The sequence below is a fragment of the Sciurus carolinensis genome, chromosome 6, assembly GCF_902686445.1.
Source record: "Sciurus carolinensis chromosome 6, mSciCar1.2, whole genome shotgun sequence".
NCBI classification, from domain to species: Eukaryota; Metazoa; Chordata; class Mammalia; order Rodentia; family Sciuridae; genus Sciurus; species Sciurus carolinensis.
Genome location: NC_062218.1, coordinates 32,015,487 through 32,026,984, shown reverse-complemented (window position 1 = coordinate 32,026,984; position 11,498 = coordinate 32,015,487). Strand labels below are relative to the sequence as shown.

At 34.6% G+C, this 11,498-nt stretch overlaps 1 protein-coding gene across 22 annotated transcripts in view; it reads left to right on the top strand.

Moving 5' to 3' along the window:
* Positions 1-11,498, top strand: part of Cplane1 (ciliogenesis and planar polarity effector complex subunit 1) — a 140,942-nt gene that overhangs the window by 1,404 nt on the left and 128,040 nt on the right. For 16 of the 22 annotated variants that reach the window (XR_007109127.1, XR_007109130.1, XR_007109128.1 and 13 more), the window contains exons 2-12: positions 20-112; positions 1,149-1,277; positions 2,761-2,896; positions 3,007-3,126; positions 3,443-3,675; positions 5,372-5,478; positions 7,093-7,249; positions 7,770-7,873; positions 9,103-9,285; positions 10,877-11,126; positions 11,294-11,446. Coding sequence is in view for 18 of the 22 variants with exons in the window: in XM_047555850.1 (XP_047411806.1) it covers positions 1,197-1,277; positions 2,761-2,896; positions 3,007-3,126; positions 3,443-3,675; positions 5,372-5,478; positions 7,093-7,249; positions 7,770-7,873; positions 9,103-9,285; positions 10,877-11,126; positions 11,294-11,446 (1,524 nt within the window). In the remaining 4 variants the exon portion in view is untranslated. Of the gene's footprint in view, positions 1-19; positions 113-1,148; positions 1,278-2,760; positions 2,902-3,006; positions 3,127-3,442; positions 3,676-5,371; positions 5,479-7,092; positions 7,250-7,769; positions 7,874-9,102; positions 9,286-10,876; positions 11,127-11,293; positions 11,447-11,498 lie in introns of those variants that run through there. The other 6 variants (XM_047555853.1, XM_047555852.1, XM_047555859.1 and 3 more) reach the window with 5 other exon arrangements.

Sequence of the window (11,498 nt, the reverse complement as noted above, 5' to 3'; positions counted from 1 at the left end):
TTTGTTTGTTTGTTTTTAGAGATGGGATCTTGCTTTGTTGCTCAGACTGGTGTTGGACTCCTGGGCTCAAGTGATCCTCCTGCCTAAGCCTCCCAAATAGGTGGGACTACAGGCAAGTGGTAGTGCACTGGCTTACAATTTGTTTTGATGCTCAGTTATTCTCAGCTGGGTCAGTGAAACTCCCTTTCACAATGATTTCTGTGTCCTCTTCCTGCTTGGGCTCTAGCATACTGTGCTGGGCTGTCCAACGGTGTGGTCATACTCCCAAGGTTCTCCTAATAATGGGCCATTCTCCCAAGATTATGCTCTCCCAACCTGCCTGTACTTTCATGTTTTTACCTATCAGGACCTCCCCCTGAGTATCCTGTGCACCCTGCTTTGCTCTAACAGACTGCTCTGGCCTCTCCCACAACCATACCCCCTCCTCCCCTCAGTGTGAGGCTAGTCAGTCATTTCTCACTTAATGCTGCTCAGGGCTTTGTTTTCCTATGAGCTACTTTGGGGCTTGGTGGGCTCAGGGCATTTGATGACTTATGTAGTGATTGGGACTTCATGAGTGATCATTCCTGGGAGCAAGGTGGAAGGTGTATTAACTTCTATGATTTAGCCTTGGAAAATGCATAGCATCACTTCCGTTGTACTCTCTTGGTCATATAATCACAAAATCTGGCCCTACATCAGGGAGGAGGCAAAGACCCCAGCACTCGAATGGGTGCAGTATCAAAGTCACAGTACAAGCTTTTGAGATGCAAGATTTTGTGGCCATCTTTGCAAACTGTAGTCTGCCACAGTGAGAAAAGGAAATCATGTAGAAACTTTATCAAAATCCTTCCCAGTTTATATTTATCTTTATTGGCGGAGACATAACTTATTAAGAGAGTCAAGGATTTGTCAGTCTTTTACCTTAAAAAGAGTTAACTTACTTGAGCTATTGAAAAACGTAATTAGGGGCTAGGGTTGTGGCTCAGTGGTAGAGCACTTGCCTAGCACTGTGTTCAATTCTCAGTACTGCATATAAATTAAAAAATAAATAAATAAATAAAGGTCCATTGACAACTAAAAAATGTATTTAAAAAGATCATCAAAACTTTATGAAAATTCTAAACTTAAATGCTCCATAGACAATTTATTATTACTATTATTTTCAGCATCTTATGACTGGTTTTACTTAATTGACCTTTGATATCTCAACAAGCATGGAGATAAGATTAGAAGTTTTGACATCAACAAGTATCAAGCAGAAAAAACCCTGGCCGAGAGTTTCCTGGTTGGGACAGGTGAGTTTTCTTTGTTTATACAATACCAGTTTATATATGTTAAATGTGTGTTTTTTCTGTAAGGCATAGGATATCCTAGGAATTTAAAGAAATCAAGCAGCAATTTTAGAGAATTTCATGCCTCCTGAACAGGGTTTTACCTGTTTTGTTTTATAATAAACAAGTTAGCTTTTACAGAAAGTTAGGGGGTCTTCCTAGAAGAAAATTTGTAACTTTCAGAATTTTTTTTTCTTTATATTATGTTTAAGTAGGTTAAGATGGTATATATTAAAAGGAATTGTTTAGTCTCCTGAAATTCCTGTACTGGAACAGTCAGTGAAGTGTTTCTTACTACTGTGGTTTTCATGAGTGTGCTTCTCAGAGCTAGGACAGAAGAGATGAGCCACAATGTGTCAGTAATCCAGGAACACCATTCATAAAATGATACATAGGTTCTTCATCTTAGGGAAAGTGAGAAAACATATATATATGTGTGTGTGTATATATATATATATATAGTGATTAATGAAATAAGTAAAATAAGTTTCCTGTGAGAAATTTTATCACTAATTATCAGGAATTTTCAAACTTGATGACACATCAGAATCATTTGGATAGGTTATTAAAACAGATTGTTGAGTCCTACAATCTGTAGGTTTTTTGGAGGGGTATGTAGTTTGCATTTCTAAGAGATTCTCAGGTGCTGCTTGCTGCTGCCGTCTCACAAATGATTTTGAAACCACTGCTCCAGGATATACAAAACTAAGATTCATTCAAAACAACCCTACTTTTGCTGAGCATGGTGGCACATACCTGTGATCCCACTGACTTGGGAGATGAATGCAGGAGAATCACAAGTTCAAAACCAGCCTCTACAACTTAACAAGACCTTGTGTCAAAAAATAAAAAGATCTGGGGATGTAGCTCAATAGCAAAGTGTCTCTGGGATCAGTCTCCATTACCAAAAATTAAAATAATAAAAACAGCTTACTTTTTCTAATCAACAGATGATCAGCATCAAGGATTTATAAATTTCTGAAGCCATATCCTTGTTAATCTAGTTAATCATATTAAAACTTACCAATACTACTTTTAAAACTGATAAGAGATTAAGTAGTACGTAATGGAGTTTGGGATAGCAGAATTGGAAGTCACTCCTATAATGTTAAACTTCAAAGAAATTTCAGTGCAGCTGTTAGGCCATCTTACCTAGTAATTCTATTTTGTTCATTTTTTATAGTGCTGGGGATGGAACCCACGGGCCTCAGGCATGCAAGTCAAGAGCTCTACCACTGAGCTACACTCCCAGCCTAATAGAGTTTTAAAATAGAGTGAAAAATCTTTAGGTTACTATAGAATAGCAACCTTAGTGTTTTTGATTTGTGATACAAACTACAATCTTTCCCAAGTGTTATTTTGTTTTCCTTTCTGGGATGATTTATTTAGACAAGAAGTTGAATTAATTTCTAGAATCACCTAGTCCTTCCCATGTTTTTTCTTTTAGGAAAATGAAGCTGTTTTTCTTTTGGATGATAAATTCATCAATGAGATTAATTTGCTGTCAGGAAGAACAAAGAAGAAGATTCCTAGTCTACAGCCTTTGTTGAAGGATGTTTTTGTCCTAACAACATCCAGTAATGGTTAAGTAATACAGATATTTTTAAAAGGCTAGATTTACTGTGTTTTTTAATAATTTAGGGCAATATTAAGGGAATTATTAGGTTAAAAATTGCATTTCTTTTGAACACAGATGCCTGGCTGGCTGGGGTACTCACTACAGGGGAACTTTTCCTTTGGAACAAAGATCAAGATTGTTTGAAAACTGTACAAGTAACTGAACAGCCTAAGGAAATGATTAAAGCCTCAGTAGGTGGGAACTTTTTATTTGTTAAATTGATTTAACTGGGAAAAATAAAAGGAAAAGAAGATGAAACATTTTCCTATTCTTTTGAAAATATACCTCTGTGTGCATTTGCATATATTTATTTCCGTATATACATATATTTTTTAAATTTTTTGGTAGTGTTTATGAAACCTAGATAAAACGTGAGAAAAGTCTGGCATGCCTAACATTCTGTAGTAACAGTGGGTTCCTAATACTATATAGGAAGTCTGGGAGAATTCAGACTTCAGAGGTTTAATTGGATGTTTTTTTTTTGTTTTTTTTTTTTTTTTTTGTTAATTAGGAAATTCTTCAAGACTGCACTTGTTTGTTTCTGGAAATGGAAAACGAGTTCTACTTATAGCACCTTCTGGCTGTGTATTTCTTTGGGAATATTTGGAATTAAAGAATATTGTATCTTTGAAAAACCTCTTATTGGTGGGTCATTGGTCCCAGATCTTACCTGAAGAAGCAGTTCTTTTGCCTTCCACTGATGATAAAGAAGCTGTAGTGAATGCTGTTTTTGTAGAAAATGAGGTAAAATCCAAAGCAGACAGGATGTGGCAGGAGTTGAGATCTCAGGCTCTAGGAGCAGATCCTGACTGAGAAGCTCTTTAGTGGAGGGTATGATAAGATAGCTATGTATCTCTAATCATTGTTTATTGTCATATATGTCATGTTATTATATGGAGAAGATATACTTCTTGAATCACATTTAAAAAAATCTTTATTAGAAATGAGAACTTTTCCCCCCTAATTTAAAATATAACTTACTTTGTAATTTAGCAAGCTAGAATTAGGGATATTAAATAAGCCAGTTAATTCTCAGGAAACAACAGATTCATTAAATATAAAACATTTAATATATAGCTGTGTGGTACTCTGCATGTGTGACTCAACATCTAATCTAATCTATTATTAGAAATTGCATTTTGAAGTTTTATTGCCACCCCTAACTTGGGTGATGCTCTAATATAAATAATATAAAACTAGTAAAAAAGAGAAAAATAGCTATTTAAGAATGTTCTGAGTATTTACAGAGCATGTATGACCCTGGGTTCAATCCCCAGCACTACCCCCAAAAAACCACCAAACTTTCAACTTAGAGTCACAATAAACAGCAGTATTTAATTTTTTTTAAATTGAGATACTATTTGGGTATTTTTTTTTTTTTTTGGGTGCTGGGGATTGAACCCAGGGCGTTGTGCTTGCAAGGCAAGCACTCTACCGACTGAGCTATCTCCCCAGCCCCTATTTGGGCATTTTTAAGGGAATAAATTATGGCAATGGCAATTTGATACATGTACATATTATATAATAAAAATAATAAGTATATGTGTTCAAAAATTAATAATGTTTATATGTTGTGCATTTCATACTCTCATTTTGAAATCTATCATAGGCTATTTTAATTTTAATTAACCTTATATGCTACAGAAAAACCAGAACTATTTCCTCTTCTCTAGCAGTTTTTTGGTATTCCTTATTGAATTTCTTAAGAAGATAAACTGCAACCTGAGAGACTGGGCTGTTGCTCAGTAGTAGAGCACATGCTTAGCACGTGCAAGACCCTGGGTTTAATCCCCAGTACCAAACTTCTCCCTGACCCCTAGCCCCAAAATCTGCCACCTGATTTCCCATTTGGGATCTGCCTCTGACTCAGAAAAACATTACTTAGTTTTTAGTTTAATGTTAAGAATAAAAATATAGGGCTGGGGATATAGCTCAGTTGGTAGAGTGCTGGCCTCACAAGCACAAGGCCCTGGGTTCCATCCCCAGCACCAGAAAAAAATATATACATATATCGTCAGGCATGGCAGTACACCTGTAATCCCAGTGACTTGAGAGGCTGAGACAGGAGGATTGTATGTTCAAGGCCAGCCTCAGTGACTTAGTGAGGCCCAAAACAACTTAGCAAGACCCTGATTCAAAATAAAAATAAAAAGTGCTAGAGATAGGGCTGGGGAGATAGCTCAGCTGGTAGAGTGCTTGCCTTGCAAGCACAAGGTCCTGAGTTCGATCCCCAGTACTGCAAAAAAAAAAAAAAAGTGCTAGAGATGTAGCTCAGTGATAAAATGCCCCAGGTTCAATCCCTGGTACAAAAAAAGTAGAGAAGTATAAGCAGGATCCCAATAGTTTTTATTTGTTTTATTTATGACGAGAAATATGTTTTTTGTACCTTGATTTACTCTCAGATTAATTTTATACTAAGATATTTTAAATTTATCTACAGTTATTTGGTGACTGCTGCCTGTGTTCATTTACATTTTATTCTGGGGAATGCCTGAAGTTAACATTTCTAGCAATTCGGTGGCACGAGAATGTGTTTACCCCTTTAAGGTGAGGTGAATGTTTGCTTCTTTCTTATTTTTTGTCCCTTTTAAAATACTCTTATCTTTTGGCTCATATGTAATTAAGATTTGTAAATGTTAGTGTGAATTTTAATTTCTGACTGAAATTCACAGTTTATCTTCTTGGAAGTGAGAACGTGTAAAAGATAAGGCAGGCTATGGTTTTCCTTCTCTTAAAGCTTTGAAAACAACTGTATTATAGAAAATAACTTATACTATCGTACTGTGGCGCTGGGGATTGAACCCAGGGCCTTGTGCTTGCGAGGCAAGCACTCTACCAACTGAGCTATATCCCCAGCCCACTGTTGTACTTTTTAAATGCTCAAGGGCTTTTTTTGGTACTGGGGGTTGGACCCAGGAGTGCTTAACCACTGTACATCCCAGCATCCCAGTCTTTTTTATTTTTTATTTTGAGACAGGACCTCGCTAAGTTGCTGAAGCATATGACTGTAACCTCGGCCTCCTGAGCTATTGAGACTACGGTCATATGCCACCACACCTGACTCAAGTGCTTTTTAATTAAAATAGTTCTATTTGTTCTAAAAAGTTCAATAGAACAGCAAAATACATTAGAAGCTTATAAAGTCTAAGATTTAATAAAATAATATGATTAAAAAATTTTTATGCCAAAAGTTCTTTATTAAGACTTTATTAATACATAAATAAAGTTTACATAATGTAAAATGAAAAATCTTTTTTTCAGTCAGGAAATCTTCTTTTTTAATTTGTTTTTTAGTTGTCTATGGACCTTTATTTTATTCATTTATATGTGATGCTGAGAATTGAACTCAGTGCCTTACACATGCTAGGCAAGCACTCTGTCACTAAGCTACAATCCCAGCCCCTCAATCAGTAAATCTTAAGTGTACAGCTATATAGACTTTGACAAATAATACATCTATGTAATTATTACTCAAACGAAATGTAGAACATTAACACTACCAAAAAAATTCCCTTTTTTTACTTCTTTAATCCTTATGAAAATATTTGCTATAATTTAAAAATATGGTTATCTAAACATTTAATCGAAGTAGGTATATTTGGGGTTGACTCTGAAATTTGGCTTTACTAACAAAACTCTGATATTGAACATGTTTAATTGACTGATAGCTGCTTTTTTGTGCCCTGGATTAAATAACTCTCTTTCTCCTTCTCTGTTTTCCCTCTCTCTCCCTCTCCCTCCCTCTTTTCCCTCTTCCTCCCTCTTCCTCCCTCTTCCTTTCTCCCTCTTCCTCCCTATTCCCTCTTCCTTCCTCTTCCTTCGCCTATCCCTTTCTCCTCCATCTCTAAGAGGCATAGTTGTGTGTTTTTAGGAATTTAGGTGGACTCTTTAATTTTTTGTAATGAACTGTATATATCAGTTTCACAATTAGTACACAAGCTGGGTATGTGGCACATGTCTGTAGTCTCAGCTACTCAGGATACTGAGGTAGGGGGATCTCTTGAGCACAGGGTTTTAAGGCCATCTTGGGCAGTATAGTGAGAATTCATCTCAAAAACAAACAAACCAACCCCCAGATAAATAAATAAAATAAATAAATAAATAAACAAATAAATAAATGTTATTATACTTCCTGTATTCAATTATTTATTACTTTCTTAGGTCATCCCCCTACCATGTTCATTGGGTACAACAGGACTGTCTTCTGAGTAGTCTGATACCCACATGTGAATCCATAAAGTCAAGAGGAGCTCTGATTTCTGCATTTTCAAGAGATGGCCTCACCCTAGCAGTAACTCTCAATCAGACAGACCCAAAGGTTAGTAAGTCTAATCTGTCTTGGGAAATACTCTATAAAAGAATTTACTCCATCTTTGAGACTTATTTTCCTTCATGACAGTTTTTCTTTTTTTTCTTACTATTATTTAATGTTCTTTAAATTGATGTCACCTCCTCTGCCCCCCAGGATTAAACACAGTGACACACACATGCTAGGGAAACACTCTTCCACTGAGTTATACCCCTAGCCCTAAATTGGTGTTTTCAGTTTGCCATGTAGATTGGTAGTTATTTAAGTTAGCTGCCATAATTTTCAGAAATTGTTCTTCAGAAGTGAAAAGAGAATTAGGGTAAAGGAGGAAAGAAGAGTAGAGCAATAACTGTTCTTAAGGTGGAATAGAAAAGAGCAAGGACCTGTGGGAGGTCAGTATTGTCTTATCAATTGGAAAGACTTCTAGATGGTTTATATTATGATAAAAGATCTTTATGTCTCTTGAGTTGTATTTAATGATTATAGTGAAATAATTAAAATGGTTTTGTGGTATTTTTTTTCCTTCTAGGCAACTCAGGTATTATTTATAAACACAGTGAATTTTGTTACTCTCTGTGGTAGCCTTAAAGGATGTAGTAATAAGAATCCTGTGGTTCCAGCTACACTTGTCAGGTACAGACTCTTATTATTTTTCTCAGTAGTACTTTTATTTTCATTTCCAACAGTTTAAGAAGTTTAGCAATAGTTCTCTAGGTACCATTTAGCCAGGGACTGCACCTTCCTTCAGCATTTCTGCTTGATAAATTCTTAAAGTTGACTTACATAAGGAACGCCTTAATAACTGGTGGAAGTAGAAGATACACAAATGTTTTCTTCTCTTGTCATTGTTTTTTGTGTCACCTTAGAAGGAATGGGATCACAAGTAGGTAGAGCAGTATTGGGTTTAATTGGAGAGGCTGAAATGAAAAAGTCTGGGCTGAGTAGATCATTTTTCCCTGAGGGATGCTAAGGTATTTATAACCTTCTGAACAGTTGGAATCTTATGATGCAGCAACATGGGTGGCTATTTTGGATGGCACATGAGCTACCAACAGGACTTATGCAGGATTCTAGAGTATGAAGATTTCTTCCTGGAGCTCCTTTCTTTTCTCAACACTTTCCCATGCTGTTTCTGAATTTTCTGAGTTTTGAGGTCACTCAGTCTTTCTTCTTCATTTTCTTTCCCTCTCCAATAGTTTCTTCCCAAAAGTATCACTGATCTCTGGTCAGTGGTCTGTTTGAGTTAGTTGTCAGTCATTTTCATGAGGTGGAGCTGCTTTTTATTCTTGTGAAACATTAACATTACCAGATAGTTAAGAAGTGGTGATAATGACAGTCTTGGGAGGAGACAAGAGTCTGCTGCTGAGCTGTATTCCAGCAAGCCACAGGACAGGCACAACCTGGAAATCTGTCTATAGATCTCAGTTGTAGACTTTACTAGAAAATTCATTCTGATTAAAATATGACTATATACCTCACTCCAGGGAGTATTTCCATTTTGAGTTGCTTAGGAATCTTTATAAATTTCTTTTTTTTTTTTTTTTTTTTTTTTTTTTTTTTTTTTGGTGGTGCTGGGGATTAAACCCAGGGCCTTGTGCATGCTAGGTAAGCACACTACCAACTGAGCTATCTCCCTAGCCACTCTTAATACATTTCTAATCAGAATATTGTTGGAGTAGATGTCTATGAGCAAGCTCCTTTTTTCTAGGACGTAAAATTCATGCTTGTGTGACAGTTGCTTACTATCTATTCCTTTGCCCTCGTGTTTTGAAATGTTTCACTCCTGCGTGGTACAGCTCAGTATAAATTGTTGAATACATTGTAGAGTCCTGTCTAAACATGTTGTGTCTTACTTTTTCTAGGTCCTATTGGGTAGGTGATGTCAGCTGGACACATGATAGTCTTTTCCTTGCTTGTGTGTTAAAACGTGGTTCCATGCTGTTATTGACCTGCCAAGGCGAATTACTAACATTAATTACATTTGGTTGCTCTATTGAATTTGGGCCAGCAGAATTTATTCCTCTTCATCCACTAATAACATACAGGTGAGACATTTGAATTGTTTTATTTTCAGAAGTTTTTCTCTTTTGGAAGTACTTTCACTGTGTATTTTCAAAAATAATTTCATCTTCAAATTGTCTTTTTCTTTCTTTGAGTTTGTCATCTCAATATCTGTTTCTTATTTATAGTTTTCTTCTATTTCTTTTTGTGGCTTAATCCTGGTGAAAATTTGACATTGTGACTATGAGTATATTTATAAATATTCAATAGCAGTAAAAATTTATATATTTTTTGATATAAAAGATAATAAAAGTGTGATATGACTTTCATTGTTGTGAAAGAGTAGCACATAGGTAAGTTAATAACTCAAAATTGCCTTGACATATGGATTTATCTACTTTTTCCCCAAAGGGTAAAAGTTTTTGGTAATGGATAAAAGACTTTAGATTTTAGCCTTGTTTTAAAATTTTAATTGTGACATGAGATAGTAGTTTGACTTTGGAGTCAAATAGATCAAGATTCAGATGTTGGTTTTTCTACTTTGTTGTATTACTCAGTTGTTCTTTAAGCATCTTCCCCCACCCCTTATGAAATGAAGGTGAAGAAATGCAGTAAGATAATATAATTATTTAATTATAAATCACCAAGTGCAGTTCCCATTTAAACTGTATAAATATTCATTATTTAAAAATAAACTAGAAAAGTATAGAAAATGATATACTCCTGTAACTCTATTCCTTGAGGAACAATTAATATTTTAGTATGTTGTCCTCCTAATTTAAAAAAAATGCAACATTTATAATAATAGCAATGTTAATTTCTTTTTTAACACAAGAAGAACTATATGATATATACTCTTTATTATTTTGCTATCTGATGGCATCTCTTACATATCTTTTCATGTTAGACATTATTTCTAGTGGTTCTGTAGATTTCTGTGGTGTGTACATACTACAGTTAACTAGTATCCTATTGTTGGTCATTTAGTTAATAAAAAAAAAAAGCTGGTTAAGAAATCTGGTTAGTTTTCTAACAAGAGAAACATTACCATTAATTTTGATTATTTTCCTGCCTTTATATTTATAAAGTCTCAAACTTAATAAGCAGTGATATTAAATGATTAGAACCAGGAATACCATTAAACAATAAATATGTATATTAATGGAAATTCACTCAAAATTTAATTTTAAGCTGATAAAATATTTTACTCACCATTATCCTTCCCAAACATCTGAGTTTCCTTTTCTTTCCCCTTAATAACAAGTATACTGAGAATTCTTAATTATATTTCTAACAGTATATTTAAATATATGGTTTAAAATAATGTTAACTATTTAACTTTCTTTAATAATAAAAATAAACTACCTTAATTCTTTTCTGAAATAGATTGTATTTTATTAAAAACAAAGTAGTAAATGGCATCATTCCAGGGAAAAAAAATTAAAAACTTATGAACTTACGTTTTTAATCATTAACGTTATATTTTCTTTGCAGATAAGCGTACATTTAATACTTTCATGTGTTTTTCTTCTGCTTATTATGTAATTTTTGTTATTTTGCTTTTTCTTTGGAATAATATAGTTTTTTTAAAGATCTTCTCTTACTGATTCTTGAATTCTAATGTTTGTTTGCTAGACCACAGCAGTTTACATTTCAAGATTCAAATAATTCTGTAGATTCATCAGCTTCTGATAGTGACCCTATGAGACAGAGGTTTTCTATAAAAGCACACTCACGGTTACCCTACCTCATTATTTCTGATGGATACATGGTCACAACCCTTCGATTTCTTGATAACCTGTCTCCATCAGTGCTCATGAGATCACTTCTACTTGATTCAACCCAGAGGCTTGAGAAAACATACCAAAGTGTGATGTTGTCTAAGGTATAGTGCTTTTTGGTATCATTGGTAATATTGCTTTCTTTTCAAAGTCAAAACTATACTAACAGTAAAGTTCTCTATGTACAGTCAACCAGAGAATTTTGAATTGCTTATAATGGAATTACATATAAAATTTTGTACTTGGGTGTCTTTTCTCTTTTCATCTATAGCCAAAAGGCAAAGGACTGAACTTGCGATCACTGGATTCCCTAAGGTCTAGCCTGTTAAAACACCAAGGAAATGAAAGTTCAGCTGATTCTACTGTTCCCAAATTTTTGCAAACAGAAGAAACAATAAAGCCAAATGAAAAAACAGATTTTCAGGTACTTAAAGCAATGTTTCATTTACTTTGAACAATTACATATTGACCTTATT